The sequence below is a fragment of the Gracilinanus agilis genome, chromosome 2 (assembly GCF_016433145.1).
Source record: "Gracilinanus agilis isolate LMUSP501 chromosome 2, AgileGrace, whole genome shotgun sequence".
NCBI lineage: Eukaryota > Metazoa > Chordata > Mammalia > Didelphimorphia > Didelphidae > Gracilinanus > Gracilinanus agilis.
This window is the reverse complement of record NC_058131.1, coordinates 405,233,395-405,251,604: the sequence shown is the minus strand read 5'-3', so window position 1 is coordinate 405,251,604 and position 18,210 is coordinate 405,233,395. Positions and strand designations below refer to the sequence as shown.

Sequence of the window (18,210 nt, the reverse complement as noted above, 5' to 3'; positions counted from 1 at the left end):
CAGTGGGATTAGAAAGGGAAACAGTGGTGCTAGCACTGTGTAGATCTGAAATACAATGGAAATTGGAATTCTGCTACTTCAGTGAAAGTTAACATGAGAGGTAGCCTACATTTTGGCTATAAATGTCTCAGTAATTAGGGCAGCTGTTGGAGCAGGTACTGCCTGATGGGAGCAGTGCCTAAGCTCCCTTGCCCAGCTCCTCTGCTGGCCTTATGGCTGCTTTTGACCAACTTCCTGGTTCATAGTTTTCCTCCTGTCATTGGATCAGCACTCCCCAACAACCACCTCAAAACCAAGTTTCATTGTTTATACCTCTAGAACAGCCCTGTTTCTTCTGGCTCAGAACATGCATTTTTAGTTCATCCGTGCCTGTTTCCTGGCATTATCAGCACTACACTCACCCACAACCCCACCGCCATCCCCCAAGAAAACCAAAGCACTAGCATACTAAAGGGAGGCCAAATTCTGCAAAGATTTTTTCCCCCAAAAGCTCAACACCTTGGATTGTCAGTTCCATTATGTATGAAAGCAATCACAAACTTAACTTCTTGAGCTATTTTATTTCGGGGTCATTGGATCACAGATTGATTTGCCAAAAGTCACAGGGGGAACAAATGACAGAGCAAGAGCAAGCATTTGAACTCAGGTCTTGGACTCCAGCCCAACGTCCTTTTCACTGACCCGGCTCAGGGTTCCCAGAAAGCTGCCCAGATCTATAGCTCAAATAGGAGCACAACCCTTGCCACGGTGCCTGACCCGTTGTGTTTAATAAATGGAGGTGGGAGACTGGGCACCTGACCCCGTTCTTAAGGTTTCAGGGTGGTTGTGGCCCCACTGTGGGGTAGGGGAGGGGAGTGGGCAGGAATTGGGCTAGAGCTCCTGAAGACCAGGTGGGGAGGGGAAGGACAGGAGTGGAAAGATGATCCCGAAGTCCGCAGAAGGCCCCCAGAGGGAAAGGAAGGAAGGAAGGGATATCCGGGGAGATCGGGCCAAAAATTAAAGGGGTTCCAGGCAGGGTGGTGGAATCTGTTTTGGGATGATCCCAATGTAAGGAGGATCCAAAAGGGCGGCCCGACCCGCACTGGGTTGGACCTAGCGGAGCAGGTGCAGGGGAGGGGGAAGGGGGAGGGGCAGGCGCGGGGCCGCCGACAGCAACGGCCTCCCCTTTAAGAGCCGCCGCCACCACCGCTGCCCGCGGTTGCTGCAGGAACCTCCCCTTTAACGGCCGTCGCTGCCCCTCTCGACTTCTCCATCCTCCAGTCCGGGGCCCCGGCCCACGGATCCAGGCGCTCTTGGGGAGCACACCTGGCTCGGCCCCGCCATGGTGTCCTGGATCATCTCTCGCCTGGTGGTGTGAGTAGGGGCAGGGCGGGGGCGGAGAAGGGATGCGGGGTATTGGTGGGGAGGCTGGAGGGATGCGGGGAGAGATGGAGACTTGGGGTAATTGGGGGGGGCAGGTGGGAAAGGGCATCCAAGGATGGGGGCATTTAGAGGGCCGTGGAGCAGGAAGGCCCCTAGGGACACCTCAGAGTCTCAGAGAAGTCTTTTTCTGGGATGACCAAATCCCTCCTTTTTGAGGGGTCCTTACCCCCCCTCATCTCGGAGGCCTGGGGTTCTCCCACTTAGCCAAGGAGGCCTGGCAAGACTGGAATGTTTGTGCCCCTCTCCACACTGGCCCCCTCCCCCATAGCTCATCCCCACCCAGAATGGAGAATCCAAGGGGAGGGGGCTGCACTTGAGTTCCCTCACCTCCCCCAGGCGTCTCCAGGCCCTTCAGAAGCAGATGGGGCGCCTCTGGGCAGCCACTACCTCCCTCCTGAGCATCTCCCCTGCAAGCCAGCAAGGAAGGCTGCCAAGCCCTTCTCTCTCTCTCCCTCCATCTCCCTCTCCTGTCTGTGGGTTTTTCGGAGTGCCATTAGATGGGTGGAAATCACCCCACAGGCCCTCCCGGCAGGAAGCAGCTGAAGCAGCTGTGGGCTCCCTGGGGTATGAGGAGGCACAGAGAGCAAGGGAAAGCAGCTCCCAGGGGAACCCGATCAGGGTTCTGGCAGCATCAGTCAGGGAAAGCAGTCAGGTGAGGGAGTAGATCCAGGTGCTGGGAAAGAGATGGGCTTGAGTGGGAGAGGCCAGCAGAAATGAATCTGGAGAGGCAATTGGGGCAAAATTTCACCAAATAGCTCTTGGAGGGACTTGAGAGCCTACTTAGTCCAAATCCTTCCCCTTACAGATAAGGAAACAGAGGTCTAGGGAGGCCAAATAATTCTCCCATCTTGACATTGTGCCATTCTAGGTTGCCCTCCATAGAACTAAATGTTGCCCTAATTTAAAAGGCATTTAGGTTTTTCATGCAGTTAAATGGGTTCTGGATTCTCAATTTAGTGAGAATGTTGGGCAGCTTATTGTTTCTGGATAGCTTCCAGAAACATGCTTCCTTTGATGGGTCTGGGTCCTTCTCTGACAGGTCCAGGGATGGCTTCCCATTTGTTTCCTTAGTGCAGCTGAGCCTGGCCAAGTTCTCCTAAGGCTTACTCGAATCCAGAATTTGGGCCCTCATTCCATGTTATGTACAAAGCAATTTGGGGGGCAGGACTTTGAGCCCAGAGTAGAGAAGTTAAATTTTCTCAATTTACCTAGCTGAGCCATCCTCATACCCCTGGGGAAAACGAGTAACCTCAGATCTAGGAAAAGGGAAGACTCATGCCTTCCAGAAGCCACAGCATGGTGGGAGCCTTGAAAAATCAGGATTGTGAGACAGAGGAATTTGCTTCTTTTAATATACTGAAGCAGAGATGGATAGTCCCTCTTACACCCACCCATGCCATTCTTTCTCACCTCTAAGCAGATTCCTCTGCTCCAGAATTCTTATTATTGACCAAGTCCAAGGAAAGTTCCCTGATGAGAAATACTGACTCCCTCAGCTCTCCATTAATCAGGAACAGGAAGAAACTGGGAGAATTAGAAAACCCTTAGTTCAACTGAATAGGCAGGACCCAGCCTCTCAGTTACCCACTTGTCCCCAGAGCTGTTAAGAAGTCATAAAGAAAAAATGTGTTTTCTTCTTCATTCCCAGCTTTTGTGTCTCCAACTTCTCTCCCCCTAACTCATAGCCTAGTCAGACACTAAATTCTACCCTTTCTTGTCAGTAGTTTTTCCTTCCCCAGTTACTTTTTATATATTTTATATTTATTTATCAATGCAGTTTCCCTGCCAATAGGCTCTAAACTCCTAGAGGGCAAGGGTGTTTTTTTGTTTTTTTGTCTTTGTTTTTCCAGAACCTTGCATAGTACCTAGCACACCATGGGCTAGGGAGCTAGAGCTAGGGGTTGGATCTATGGATCCTTGTCAAGGAAACTCCTTCTCCCAAAGGTAGAATGGCACCATCCCTGCAATTTAGGGTTTTAGAGTCTTGAATATGATGACTTGTTTGGTCATATAGCCTTTGTGGGTCAGAGGGGGGATTTGAACCCAAATTTGAACACTTAATAAATGATTGTTGAATCAATAAGCTCATAGATAAGTGTTTAGGGTAGTTTTGAATAGCGCCTCTTCTTAGCCCTGCTTTGGTTGCCTGGTCATTGTCCCTTTCTCAGTTTACCTGACTGAGCTGTCCTTTTCCTTGCCCCTCACCCCCAGGGAAGATAGGTTACCTCAGATCTGGAAAAAGGGAAGATTTATATACCTTGGGGAACAGTTCAGAGGCTTCCTCTGAAGGTCCCAGGAACAAGATCACAGTTGGCCTATGTGACCGTGATACTCTGTTTCTTCCCCATCCATCCCCACCATAGATGATACCCATCCACCCACCCAATCCTCTGCTTTTGCTCACTCCAGTACATCCTCTGACAATTCTTTTCTCTCCAAGCTCCCTTCATCCCAGGTCCCTAGGAGGCTAACTGGCTCTTTGGTCCCTGACACCACCAGAGGCTTGTCATTGTAATCATCCAGCAAGCATTTATTAAGCACCTTCTGTGTGCCAGAGACTAGGCATCATAGACAAAAATGAGAGAGAACTTTCTCTCAAGGAATTTTGCTTATATTGAAGGGAAATGACATGCAGAGAGAGATAAGAACCAGAGACAAGGCCTGAGATTTCAGTGGTACCCAGGAACTCCCAGGAGAAGAAACTCCTTCTACCAGAGCAGCTTGGCATCTTTGCTGCAACTTATACTCTTAAAGAGTTGCCACGGGATGAAGTCAGGTAGTGCAGTGGATAGAGGACTAGGCCTGGAGCCTAGGAAGGCCTGGGTTCAAATTTGACTGCACACAAGTCTCATCTCAAACATAGTGTCTGTGTGACCCTGGGCAAGTCACTTAACTCCAGTGGCCTAACCCTTCCTGTTGTTCTGTCTCGGAATTGACACTAAGACTGAAGGTAAGGGTTTAAAAACAACAAAGGGTTGCCTAGGGAATTGAAAGGTTAAGTTACTTGCCCAAGAACATACAGACACTATGTTAGAGAAGGGACTTGAACTTAGGACTTCTTGTCTCCATGGCCACCTCTCTACCATCACACCACCTCTCCATGCATAGTGAAAATAATATAAAATATATAAAGGCAAAGTGGTCAGGGGAAGGACTAAGTTGGGAGGAACTGCGGGAATTAGTGTACATTGAACATGAACCAAGCAGGCCCCAACACCAGATTGTTTCCCTTCCTCCTAGGCCTCCTATCCTCCAGTAGTACCCTGTGACCCCCAAGTCCCTGGGATCATCTTAGGCCCTTTGACTGTAGAAAGGCACTGAGTTCCAGACCTAAGGGTGTCCAGTTCTCTTGAAGAGCTATCTCCTACCTTCCTCTCCTGGACAGTGCCCAGGGAAGGGCACAAGCAAATGTTTAACATCTGGCTTTCAAAAAAAAAGAAAGGAAGGAAGGAAGGAAAAAAAAAAACCTTGAAAACGCTTGTAATAAACACTTTCAGGTTTGACCTGCATTATTAATGTTTTCTTTTTTACTTTATTAAATCTAGACAATCCACAAAGCAATAAATCAAGTCTTGAATTGTGGTGTTTCTAAATTTCTGGAGTGTAAATTCTTTCTGAAAATTCAACTCTGTGAGTCAGTTCCAGCTGGCTCCAGCACATACCTCCTGGGGCTTGGAGATGGGTATGCTGGACTGATTGTATAGAAAAGAGGAGCTCTCTGGCCCCTGGGAATTGTTTCACAGAGGGATTGAGTTGAGTGATGTGGTCTGTCCAGTAGGCAAGTCTGAGCAGGTTCCTTGATTTCTGGAAGGAGGGTTGTGGACTCCAAAGGTAGGCAGTGGTTCTGGCCCTGGCGTAGGGACCTCAGGCTGGCTACTAGAGCACCTCCTGGCATCCTCATTTCTACTACCTACCCAGTCCCAAAGAAATGTTGGTACTTTCCCCCTGGAGCAGGAATTCTCAGCCTTGATTATATCATATCTCCCTCTGGCAGTTTGGTGAAATCTATGGAACCCTTCCCAGAATTCTATTTTTAAATGCATAAAATAGCAGAATTGCAAAGAAAACCAATTATATTGAAAAGGAATTATCAAAATATGGGGTTTTTGTTTTGTTATTAAACCCTTGCCTTTCATCTTAGAAGCAATATTAAGTATTGGTTTCAAGGCAGAAGGAGCAGTAAGGGCAGTGATGGTGAACCTTTTAGAGATTGAGTGCCCAAACTGCAATCCTCACAACTTATGTGAGCTCCTGCCTTTCCCCAGACAGAGGAGGGAGGAAGCTCTCCCATCAGGCTGCTGGACAAGGGCTGGGTGATGGGAGAAATGTCCTTAGGCACCCATGGAGTGGGGGAGAAGGGAGCAGCCCCCTCTAGCATGTGTGCCATAGGTTCACCAACACAAGGCTAGGCAATGAGGGATAAGTGACTTGCCCGGGGTCACATAGCTAGGAAGTATCTGAGACCAGAATTGAACCCAAGAAAAATATGTTTTAAAAACAATGTCATGGACCCTAGGTTGAGAATCCCACCCTGCCCAAGAAGATCCCAGAAGATCTTTCTGTTCCTGTAGATCCTTAGGCAGAAGCTGTCAGGAAGGGAGGCTTGTGGTCATTGAAGAAGGGCTTCATCTGGGCTGTGAATCACAATGATTTTCTCTGCCTCTCTCCAGGCTGATCTTTGGCACGCTCTACCCAGCTTACTCATCATATAAGGCGGTCAAGACAAAAAATGTGAAGGAATATGTAAGTGCATGGGGCTCGCCCCTCCCAAGTGAGGGGTGAGGATGGGGGGGCCACAGTGGGATGGGGAAAGTGTGACCATGACTCCTCACACACACACATGTCCTGCTGTGCCCACAGGTGAAATGGATGATGTATTGGATAGTATTTGCCTTCTTCACCACTGCTGAGACCCTCACCGATATTGTGCTGTCCTGGTGAGCACTGCCCCCACCCGGATATTCCCAAACCCCATTTCCGATATTCTTCAGGCTCCCTTACATAAAGAATCCCACCCATCTACCCCGGCTCTCCGGAGGAAGACAGATGATGGAGCCTCTACAGTCACTTTAGGAAATGTTTCTGGAGCTCCCGTACCCAGTACAAGACCTCATCGCCTTCCTTTTCTTATTATAACAATAATAATGGCCATTTCATGTTTGCATTAGCATTTTATGCTTCTCAAAACCCTTTTAGATCCTTCATTAGACCATTATAACTGCCTTGAGAGATCAGGCAGGGCAAGAATTATTACTCCCATTAGACAAGTAAAGATACTGAGACTCAAAAAGGATAAATACCTCAGAAGCAACATGTTACAGTGAGGAAAAAAGGAAATAATTGAGCATTTATTAAGCAACTACTATATGCCAGGCAGTGTGCTAATAAGCACTTAACAATTCTCTCATTTAATATAATTTTTTAAACTCTTACCTTCTGTCTTAGAATCAATACTAAGTATCAGTTCTAAGGCAGAAGAGCAGCAAGGACTAGGCAATGGGGGTTATAAGTGACTTTCCCAGGGTCACACAGCTAGGAAGTGTCTATGGCCAAATTTGAATCCATCTCCAGGCTTGGCTCTCTATCCACTAAGCCACCCACCTGCTCTTCATTTAATCTTCATAACAGCCCTGGGAGACAGATACTATTAATATTTTCATTTTGCAGATGAGAAAACTGAGGCAGACAAAGGTTATATGATTTGCCCAGGGCCATATAGTTAGCACCGAGGCTGGATTTGAACTCAGATCTCCTTGACCACGGGCCATAGGATTTTATCCATTAGACCACTGGACCTTCTATCCACTGTACCATTCAACAACCTTTAGAAAAGACCATTGAGGATCAGCTAGGTGTCTCAGAGGATGTAGAGTTGGGCCTAGAGATAGCAGGTCTTGGGTTCAAATCTCACCTCAGATACTTCCTACCTCTGTGACCCTAGGCAAGTCAATTAATCCCCATTGCCTAGCCCTTACTACTCCTCTGCCTTGGAACTGAGACTTAGTATCGATTCTAAAACAGAAAGTAAGATTTTCTTTTTTTAAAAGAGCATCAAACCTGGAGTTAGATGCCTAGAGTCAAAGCCTTCTTTTGAAAATTTACTACATATACAAATTACAACTTTGGCAAGTCACTTCACACCCCCCAGCCTCGGTTTTCTCATCTGTAAAACAAGAAGGTTGAACTAGATGGTTTCTGGGTCCTTTCTAGGGCTAGCGCTAGGATGATATGAATTTCAGGCCCTCAGAAATAGCTTATATCTGTCCAACAATCTCCTCTAGAGTCTACCTGACATGTAGCTATGCTGCCTCCACAAGAACCCCAATGATGGGTAAACACACTACCCCTACCTCAAGGCAAATCAACAAGCATTTAAGAAGCACCTCCTGTCCTAGGCATTTGCTAGCCATTGGGGGCACAAAGAAAGACAGGCAAAAACAGACCTGATCTCAAGGAACTCCTCATAGGTGAGTGGGGGTTTCCCAGAAACTATGTGCAAACTCTCTAAATTGGAGATGGCCATAAAGGAATGCACTAGAACTAAGGAAGCCTGGGAAAGGCTTTGGGCCAAAGGTGGGACTTTAGAAAGAGACTTGAAGAAACTTGGGGGAAGCCAGGAGATGGAAATGAGGAGAGAAAGGGTTCCAGGCATGGGGGCAGCCATCGAAATGCAGAGACAGGAGATAAAGCGTGTCTATAAGAACAGCCAGGAGGTCAGTATCACTGGATTGCAGAGTTCATGAAGGGGAGTAGCTGTAAGAGAACTGGAAAAGAATGGAAGGGCAAAATTATGAAGAGCTTTAAAAGTCAGAGGATTTTCTATTTGTTCCTGGAGGTAATAAAAAGCCAGCAGAGTTTTTTGAATTGGGGAGGGTGTGTGTGTGTGTGTGTGTGTGTGTTGGGCTTTAGGTAGACCCATTGACTCAGGGGAGACCTACCAGTCAGGTGAAGCCATCAGTGTGTGAAGTGATGAGGGCTTAAGACAGTGGTGGAAAAATCAGGGGAGAGAAGGGAGCATAGATCAGAGATGTTACAAAGGAAAATTTGACAGGCATTGGCACCTGATTGGCTCTACAGGGAAGGGCCAAGGAGGACACCTAGGTTGTGAGCCTGGATGACTGATGAGATCACCAAGGGAAATAATTTAGAGGACAGAGCCTGGGGGGAGTCATCCATGATCAGTGGACGCCAACTAGATGAAAATCCAGCAAAGGAGACCAAGACAGGCAATCAGATAGGAGGGCAGAGGACCAGCAGAGCAGGGTCATGAAAATTTAGAGAATACAATATCAAAGAGAAGAGAGTAAATGATAATGTCAAAAGCTGCAGAGAGGTCAAGAAGGATAAGAATTGAGAAAAGGCCATTGGATTGGTGATTATAAGATCATTGATAACTTTGGAGAAAGAAATTTGAGTTGAATGATGAGATCAGTCATTAAACTTTTAAGTACCTAATGGGTACCAGGCTCTGTGCTAAGTACTGGGAATAGAAAATACAAAAAGTGGCAAAAGCCTTCAAGGAGCTCACGATCTAATGTTGGAAACAGATATGTACAAACAAGCTGTACACAGGATGAATAGGAAAGAATTGAGAGAAGAAAGGCACTAGAATTAAGAGGGATTAGGAAAGTCTTCTGTAGAATATAGGATTTTAGTTAAGACTTAAAGAAAGCCAAGGAGGTTAGTAATCGGAACACAGGAGGGAAAGCACACCAGGCATTGGGACAGCCAGAGAAAATGCCAAGAGCCTAAAGATTAAGTGACTTGTTTGTGGAACAGCCAGGAGATCAATGGCAAAGGATCAAAGGGTATGTGTTAGGAAATAAGGCATGAGAAGACTGGAAAGGTAGAAGTGGGGCTAGGTTAAGAAGGGCTTTAAACACCAAACAGTATTCTTCATTTTATCCTGGAGGTTATAAGAACTTTACTGAGCAGGGGATGATGAGGCTGGATCTGCACTTTAGGAAAATCACTTAGGTGGTTTGAATGAAGGATGGATTGGGCTGGGAAGACACTTGTGCTAAGTAGACCCACCATTGGGCTATTAACAGTAGTCCAGACATGAGCTGATCAGGGCCTGCACTAAAGTGGTGGCAGTGTCAGAGGAGAGAAGGGGGTATATTAAAAAGATGTTATAAGTAAAATCAACAGCCCTTGGATTGGATATGGGGGGGGTGGTTTCTGGGGAGGATAGTGAGGAGTCAAGGATAACTACTGGGTCATGAGTCTGAGGTACCATGAGGATGATGTTGCTCTCTCCTATAACAGGGAAGGTAGAAGGTGGAAAAGATTTAAGAAGAAAGATAAGATCAGTTTTAGACACATTAAGTTTAAGATGTCTATTAATTATACACTTATTTTGAGATGTCTGAAAGGCAATTGGAGAAAAGGTGAGGCAGGATTGGTAGATTTGGGTGGGGGGGAATCCTCAGCATAGAGATGGTAATTAAATCCATGGGATCTGATGTGTTATCACCAAGTGAAGTAGTATGTATGGAATAGAGAAGAGAACTGAGAACAGACCTCTTTGGGATACCTACAGCTAAAGAGTGAGGATGCAGTAGAGGAGACTAAGAAGAAATGGTGTGATGGTTGAGATGTTAACCAGGAGAAAATAATATCCTGAAAAACAAGAGGAGAGGATGATCCACACTGTCAAAGACTGCAGAGAGGTCAAGGAGAACAAAGATTGGGAAATGACTATTGGATTTAGCAACTAAGAGGTCATTAGTAACTTTAGAGAGAGCATTTTCAGTGGAAGGATAAGATCAGAAGCCAGACCAGACAGTGACAGAAGGGAGGGAGAGTGAGGGCACTTATTGTAGACAACTTTTTTAAGAGGATGTTGGCTACAGAAGACAGAAGAGGTATAGGGTGATAATTAGCAGGGATAGAAGGGTCAAGCGAGATTTTTCCAGGATTGGGGAGATACATGAACATGTTTATAAGTAGCAGAGAATGAACTAGTTGAGAGGGAGATACTGAAAACGAGAAAGAGGGAAGATGACAGAGGGGGACAGTCTGTCAGAGAAGACAGAATGCCATTGGATTCATCATGCGAAGCAGAGTTCACGTCAAAAAGCTTAATTTTTTTTCTGTAAAACATGAGGCAGATTCCTCAGCTGGAAGAATGGGAGAAAAAGGAGGAGGCCATAAGAAGTTTGAGGAAAGTTGAAAAAGTTTGAAAGAGCAATACTTAAATGGTTAAATATTAGAGGAAGAATCAGTATGTGCATCAAAGTTTTCTTGTATGAGGGCATAAGTTGGAGAGAGAGATTGTGAACCCTGTACAGGATTTTTTGAGAAAAGGAAGGGGAGTGACCCAGAATCAATAGTATTTTGGTTGGGTGATAGAAATGAATAGCATCAACTTCAAAGGAGAGGTTACTGAACGATAGGGGTAGGGAGAAAATTTGGATTAGGCAATAGGGAGCAAGGAATAGTCCACGGCCAGTGATCTAACGGAAATGTACAGCCAGTCCCGGGGAAGGGTGGCCAAGGAAGCTATGTTATCAGGAAGAAGTCCAGTTTCACTAATAGCTAAAAGATGGAAGGAATGAGAGAGGTAAAGATTTAGGATGAAGGGAAGTTTGTTGCCTATGGAATAGGCATTCCAGAGAATACAGTGAAAGAGGAGGTTAGTGTTTGGTAGGGGCTTTGGGGTGAGAGGGAGGAATAAGGAATTGAGTGGTAGGGAATGGAGTTTGGATGGTGGCCTACTGGGGTTCAGAATCACTGAAGAATTTTAAGTTGAATGATGATATAGAAGTCAAAATGCAGAGAGGTAAGACAAGAATGAGAAGAAAAGGAAAGGGAGTCTTCAGTTGCAGACCATTTTCTCAAGGAGTTTAACTGTGAAAGAGAAGAAAGAGAAGATGCTAATTAATGAGGAAGGTCACATCAAGTGGGGGGGTTTTGAGCAGGAAAGGAGACAGACTGCCAAAGAATGAGAAAGAAGGGAGAGAAATCTGCTGCAGAAGAGGAGAAAGAGTAGGATTCTTTGTACATGGACACGAGCTTGCCTTAGCAAAGAGAAGGAATGAGAGAGAGAGATGAAGGAAGAGATGGTGGCAGAAGGCATCCATGTTATTTGAGATGAGAAGATGGTGGAAAGAGGAAACTCTCATCTAGACGCCTCAATTTTTTCAGTAAAAAAGGACAAGGTTCTTAGCAGAGACAGGGTAAGGGTAAGGGGAACTCTGAAGGTTTGAGGGGGTGGACCCAATTGAGTTTATGTAACAAATTTGTGGATCCAGTCAGCATGCTTTCATGATTTTTTTCTAGCTTAATTCAACAGCACATGAATAGAAGTGAGGGTAGTGGACAATGGGAGTAATCCAAGGCTAAGCCTCGGTAGGGCAAAATCAGCAACAGCCTAAAGGGGCCAAGAACTAAAGAAAGGAGGACAGGGTAAAGTTGAAGTGGTTCACCAAGGAATCAAGACAAGCAGCAGGGAGAGTATGGTTAGTATAGTGCTGATTGCCTGGGAAAGCCTGTTGGGGGAGAGATGGGTGATCACAGTAAGGAGGAAGGCCCAAGTGGCCAATTCTACCTTTGAACAGCTTTAACTGTTATTGATAGTAGCTAGCATTTAGAAAAGGCTTTAAAGTTTGCAAGATACTTTTGTTACCTCATAAAACCCTGAGAGATCAGTTATTCTTATCCCTAATTTACAAAGTAGGAAACTAGGGCTGAGAGAAGTTGCCCAGGGTTCCACATCTGAGTTAGGATTTGAACTCAGTTCTTCCCGAGTCCAGCCTTCTGTTCACTATGCCACCGAGCTGCTAGGTCAAGCCTCTGCTGATGCTCCTAGTTCTGCCTTCTGAGGCCCAACAAAACAAGTCTGTTGCCTCTCCTTCGTGACAGCCTTCTAGATGCTTGAAGGGTACTTGCCCAAGGCCACGTAGCAGTTGGCGATGGAAGGAAGGCTAGAGTGCAGGCCACCCTATCAAGGGCTCTCTCCGCTCCCCAACATTGTAATGCATGTCTCGGCCTTCTCCCAGGTTCCCTTTCTACTTTGAGCTGAAAATTGCCTTTGTGATCTGGCTGCTGTCTCCATATACCAAGGGCTCCAGTGTGCTCTATCGGAAGTTTGTACATCCCACGCTCTCCAACAAGGAGAAGGTTTGAGCCACTGACTTTCCCGTCCCCTTTCATCCCCTCGGACCCCCTCTCCCAAGTCGTTGTCCAAGATGGGAGAGGGAGAGAGGGGATCTCTGGGCAGGCTGAGGCCCGTCATCCCTGGGAGCCACTGCATGAGCCGGCAGCCTCAGGGGGCTGAGGCACACAGGGTGGGCAGGCAGGCAAGTGCCCCGGCTCTGCCAGGGCCCCAGCCATTACCCTGGGTGGGCCCCATAACTCAGGGTGGGACCTCTCATGAGCCTTCCCTCTTCCCTGCTGCAGGAGATTGATGAATACATCACCCAGGCGCGGGACAAGAGCTACGAGACCATGATGAGGGTGGGCAAACGGGGCTTGAACCTGGCAGCCAACGCTGCGGTCACTGCAGCCACCAAGGTAATGGAGGGACATTGGTCCGGACGTGGGCTCTTGGGGCTTCCCCACCAGCCCTTTCCAGATGTGGGAGCATTTCCCCGGATGGCCCCTCTCTCCATAATGCCTCCCAAACACCGTCCACTTAACTTGCTCGCCTCTCCCTGTGGGCTCTTTGAGGGAAGTTCATGCCCCATCTCAGTGAGCATGTCTTTCCGTTGTCCTCACTCTTCAGGGAGGACTTTCCCTCCCTGAGCACGTGTGTATCCCCTGCACAGGGCCAGGGAGTGTTGTCAGAAAAGCTGAGGAGCTTCAGCATGCAAGACCTGACGTTGATCCGAGACGATGAAGCCTTGCCCCTGCATGGCTCTGATGCCCGCCTCCGCTCCTCGGCCAGTGGCCTCCTGGATCCCATTGAAGACTTAGGTAGTACCTGGCAGGGCTGGAGGGAGATAGTGGGGAAAAGTGTAGGCGGTAGCACCCAGGATGTGGAGAAGCCCTCCAACCAGAGAGGGCTGGGGCCAGAGGGGCTGCAGGAGATGAGCCTTATGTCTGTGGGGGCTCCTAGAATAGTGCCTCAGTTTCCCCCAGGAACCTATCTTCCCCCTTGCTTCCAGCCTCACTTTGCCTCTCCCCAGATGATGCTGGCCTGAGCCTTCGGTCGTCAAGTGGGAATCAGTCAGACACACGAACAGAGGCCTCTGAGGATGACCTGGGGGACAAGACTGCTAAGCGGGTCAAATCAATCAAGAAAGTGCCAAAAACTGAGGTGAGGCCTAGGGACCTTTGGCCACCCACCCCCTTCCCTTAAAGCCCCATCCTGGGGCTTTCTGACTTCAATTCAGGTCCTTGCATGGAGCCAGGGGAAAAGGAAAAGGCCATGAAAGAGCTCAAGGGGAATCCTCCCTTCCCAAAGCTAAACCCATCCCTTCCCCTACAGCCAGTCCTCAAGACGCTGAAGACCCGCCCCAAGAAGAAGCCTACAAGTGGGGGGGAGACTGCCTGATGTGAGCCTCCGCCCCGCCGCCTCTGCGCAGAGACCCTAGTACAGAACAGCTGCTGCTTCCTAGATTGAGGGGGCCCCAGGGTGAGGGCAACTCCGGGGGTCTGTGTCCTCAGGCACACCCTCATGGGAGCTGCCCCTGCCCCTGCCCCTTTCTCTCACTGAACAAGTCAGAGGACAACGATGTGAGATGCTGCCCGTGTGAGGCATCTGACCAGGGTTGGGAGGGCAGCTCGCAGGGATCCCAGGTCTGGGAATCATTTGTAGTAAGAGGACTGGAGGCAGCCTTTTTCTTGCTTTGGACCACCAGTTTGGGAACACTTGGGCCAAGACTGGGGAAGGGAGGGGATAGAGGGGCTTGTTCCGCTGCCCCCTTAGAATGACAGCATTTGGGGCCTTTGGGGTTGTAGGCTCAATAGATGAAGGACGTGTGTTTGTGTGTGTGTGTGTGTGTGTGTGTGTGTGTGTGTGTGTGTGTCTAGGACAAAGCCACATCAGGGAATCCATTAGAGCATCTCTCCTTTGTCTCTGTCCTTCTAGCCTTCCTTCTTGAGCGACCCCCCCTTCCACTTCAACCCACTTAGTGCCTTGCTGGATGCCATGGCATGCTATGGGGAAGGGGCCAAGGGCCTCACCTCACTCCCCGCCCCTTCTCCCCCATCCCTGTTTTTATGAGACTCAACTGCCCCCTGTCCTCCTGTTGATATAGATTGGCTGAAATATGGGATGGTGGGCCCCTAGAAAAGTTCTTCTCCTCCACTGAAAGTGGAGAGAGTAAGGACACTGGGACCTCTAGAGTGAAAGGGATGAAGAGAAGGAGCAATTTCCCACTGAAAGCCCTAGGTAATAGTAGCCCATGGGGTTTGTTTGGGGGTTTTTTGGGGGGTAGATCAGGGAGATCTGGGCCTACCTGAATCAACCCTTTGCTCTCCTCCCAGGGGCCATTTCCTTGAATAATCCCTCTTTTCCTCTCCCCTCTCAACTCTCCCCTCTCCCAGCTTCTATTTATCTAGTTCCTTGGATGGGGGGTGGGGGGAGAAGAATCCCTTGAGACATTTGGAGATGCCCAGGAACAGAGATTGACTTGGGCAAAGGGTGGTAGGAGCAGGGTGGGGGGTGGAAGATCCATGAGTGAACATCCGGCCTGGGAAGTGTGAGTGTGTATGAGCAGTTGTGTGTGTGTGTGATGACTTTAAGTGGGAATTCCTGCATGAGGTGGGACAAAGACAGTATGTGTTTTTGCCAGGACACATGCATGTCCCAGCTATATGCTCTCGTGTCCTGGGCTGGGAAGAGGAGGGGGAAGGCACTTGGATTGTGTATTTGCACACATGCACAGGTTGCTCTTTGAGTCTGGGACTTTATCTCCGGGTCTCTTGCGCTAACCATTGCCTTAGTATCTCTGGGCAGGAATCCCCATGTTTCCTACTCCCTTCCGCCTCATCCCAGTGTTAGGGCCAGCCATAGAGCTGGTGCTTCCCCCAGAGTCCAGGAATTCTTATTCTAGTTGCCATTGGCCCATCCCCAAACCCACCCTGACCCCCCCCCCACAGCCCCAGCTCCTATTTGCCCATAGGGGAATTACGAGATTGGCATGAGGAGGGTGGGAGGCACTTCCCAAGCTCTGGCCATTTCCCCAACTTCTCCTCTCATTTCTGCAAGCTCATTCCTACCAGAGTTCTATTGGAAAGGAGAGAACAGGGAGCTGAAATTCCTAGGGGACCCTTATCCATAGAAGGAGCTGGTAATGGGAGCAGGACTTGGATTTGTGGGGTCTTTCCCCTCCTTCCCTGCCCTAAAATTTGACTTTTAGCTATTGCCTATCCCTTTCAAGAGTTTATACTGAACTGACCCCAGGCCAGGAGGATTGAAAAATTCTATCCTAGGTCTCCCAGAGGGAAAGTCAGTTGGGGAGCATGTGTGTGTGTGTGTGTATGTTTGTGTGTGTATGCACGTGGCACGTGTGTTTGTGCATCTGGGGAAGTAAAGGAAGGAAAGGCTTGTGGAGGGAGATCTTGGACCCTTGACCATGGGGATGATCCAATAAACTAAAATTGGGCACCTTGTCTCTTTGTTCCCTGGCCCAAATGGAAGGGAAGGTGAAGGCAGGCTTGGGGAGAAAAGCAATGATTGTGCTGTAACTGAGTCTGGGTAGGTAGCCCAGAGGAAAAACAAGGGGAACCAACTCTGCTCCCCAACTCAAACACCTTAAGATTGGAAAGTCATCAAAAGAACTAGGGAGAAGCAGGGCCCAAGTCAGGTCTTCCCCAAGAAGATAACAAATGGTCACCAGTGGGGCTATGTTAGATGGGTCCAGCCTTGAGGAAAGTAGCTTATTGGGGCCCCACCTAAGTTCACTGATATACAGTAAGACTGGAGGAACTGAGCCTTTTGGTCCATATTAATGACCAAACAGATCCCAAGAAGAAATGTGCAATGTGGAATATGTGGAGGGTGGTTGTGACACATCTAAGAGGTGATCCACTTATTCTCATCTCCTGAGACCTAGAGATGCAGCACAAGGGATTCAATTTAGATATCATAAGAACTATTCAAGAATGAAAGTGGGGCAACTAGGTTACTCAGTAGATAAAGAGCCAGGAGGTTCATATTGGCCCCAGATACTTACTGGCTATGTGACTCTGGGCAAGTCACTTAACTCCAGTTGTCTAGCCCTTATCTCTCTTCTGCCTTGGAACTGATACTTAATACTGATTTTAAAACAGAAGGGAAGTGAGACCCTGAAACAGGTTGTCTAGGAGATTGCAACAGTCTCTCCTCTGGAATGTACAAACTAGTGTCAGAGCCGAATCTCCCCATTTCCCTCCCCCACTGGGGAGACAATGTCAAGGGGAGGGCAGGAGGGCAAGGCTGGCAGCGGGAATGCTGAGGCAGCGGAGCTCTCAAATGGCTACAGCTGAAATTCTAAGAACAAAGATCAAAAACCCTGGGAGGCCCTGCTGGGGGGAGGGCATTGGAAAAGCAGGCCACAGGGCAAAGGGAGCCAGGGCCTTCATGTCCAGGATGTCCTGGGACACGGAGGAGAGAGAAACCAATGGGAAATGAGTCCAGGAACATGTAGAGCTAGAATGAGGTCCAGAAAGACAGATGTGAAGAGAAAGGAAAAGAGGTAGGGTAGGGCTATTGGGCAGAGGTAGAATCTCATTCCCTCCAACCCCAGCTGATTAGGAGGGAAATGGGAGGTTGTAGGTAAAGCCAGAGAGGCAGTGGGAGTACTGAAGACCCAGAACAGGAGAAATCTGAAGAGGACAGAGCTAGGCCTAGAGCATGGAGAGTAACAGGGGAAGACAGGGTCTTGGGATTGGAGTAGGAGACAAAGATGAGAGCGAAGCAGATAATGATAAGAAGATATAAACCCAGGGGAGGGAAAACACCTAAGGAAGAATGGAGCCCACCTGACATTAGTGGGGAAAGCAGTGAGCAAGATGGAGGCAGTGGGAGGTTTGGGGGGCGTGGGGGAAGAACGGTCAGAAGAGGAGGTCCCAGGAGATAACTAAGCTATGGGCCTAAAGAGAAGGGACAGAGACACCTTTCCCTGGGGCCAGGAGCAGGTCCAGACAGAGTGAGGCTCAACTGGGCTATAGAGACACCCCAAAAGAGAAGAAAAAGACAAGAAAGGGGGCCCAGAGCTAAAAAAGGAAGAGGTGGGGAAGAAAATCAGGTCCTGATGGAGTCATCCTGGGAGGGGAATCTGGGAAAGGATTTTGACATAAGAAGCAAAAATTTGTTGGAGATAAAAACCTAGAAATAGAGACACATTCAAAACAGTCTAAAAAGGATAAAAAATGAGGGCAGTAAATATCAGAAAAGAGAAGATTAGAGCAGTGGTTGTGACTGAGAAAGAGAAAGCAACAGGGATGGGAGAAGGCAAGGATAGTGGGGTGCTCTCCCCAAATGAGGCCACGGTCCCTTTTTACTGTTATCACCTGGGGTTGTAATAAGAAGCAGCACCATTTTCCTCTAGAAGCCTAGTGGGGAGAGACCTCCCAACAGGTCCAGGCAGAGGAGATTGAGGAAGAGCAACAGAAAACTGGAGAAATTCTCCATGAGGTCTCTCTGAATTACTAGGACCTGCCCTTCAGAACATCACACACTAATTACAGAGCATTGGGAGAGACTTTCCCAGTTTCCTCAGTTATTTAGAATGGACAGGGGAAGTTTTCTCACCTAAACTACACTGAGAGGAATTGAGGAAACCCTTTGGAGTGAGTCAATTGAGCAGACAGGAATGTGTTGGGATGACTCCCTTTGGAATCCCCAGGTTAAAGAGG

At 48.1% G+C, this 18,210-nt stretch overlaps 1 protein-coding gene across 2 annotated transcripts; it reads left to right on the top strand.

The window, feature by feature from the left end:
* The first annotated feature begins 1,321 nt into the window (after positions 1-1,321).
* Positions 1,322-13,921, top strand: REEP2 (receptor accessory protein 2). 2 transcript variants are annotated; one of them, XM_044661852.1, is made up of 8 exons: positions 1,322-1,353; positions 6,093-6,165; positions 6,283-6,359; positions 12,426-12,546; positions 12,826-12,939; positions 13,200-13,344; positions 13,554-13,684; positions 13,856-13,921. In XM_044661852.1, the coding sequence occupies exons 1-8, from the start codon at positions 1,322-1,324 to the stop codon at positions 13,919-13,921; spliced, it is 759 nt and encodes a 252-aa protein (XP_044517787.1). The 2 variants fall into 2 exon arrangements, with proteins under 2 accessions (XP_044517787.1, XP_044517786.1); XM_044661851.1 differs by having other exon boundaries at positions 13,194-13,344.
* The last annotated feature ends 4,289 nt before the right edge of the window (positions 13,922-18,210 follow it).

What these genes read in the sequence shown, in the direction of transcription:
- REEP2 (XM_044661851.1), top strand. Translation starts at nt 1,322, where the DNA reads ATGGTGTCCTGGATCATCTCTCGCCTGGTGGT. An exon ending in CGCTCTCCAACAAGGAGAAG is followed by an intron (nt 12,547 to 12,825) that starts GTTTGAGCCACT and finishes TCCCTGCTGCAG; the next exon opens with GAGATTGATGAATACATCAC. An exon ending in CGGTCACTGCAGCCACCAAG is followed by an intron (nt 12,940 to 13,193) that starts GTAATGGAGGGA and finishes TCCCCTGCACAG; the next exon opens with GGCCAGGGAGTGTTGTCAGA.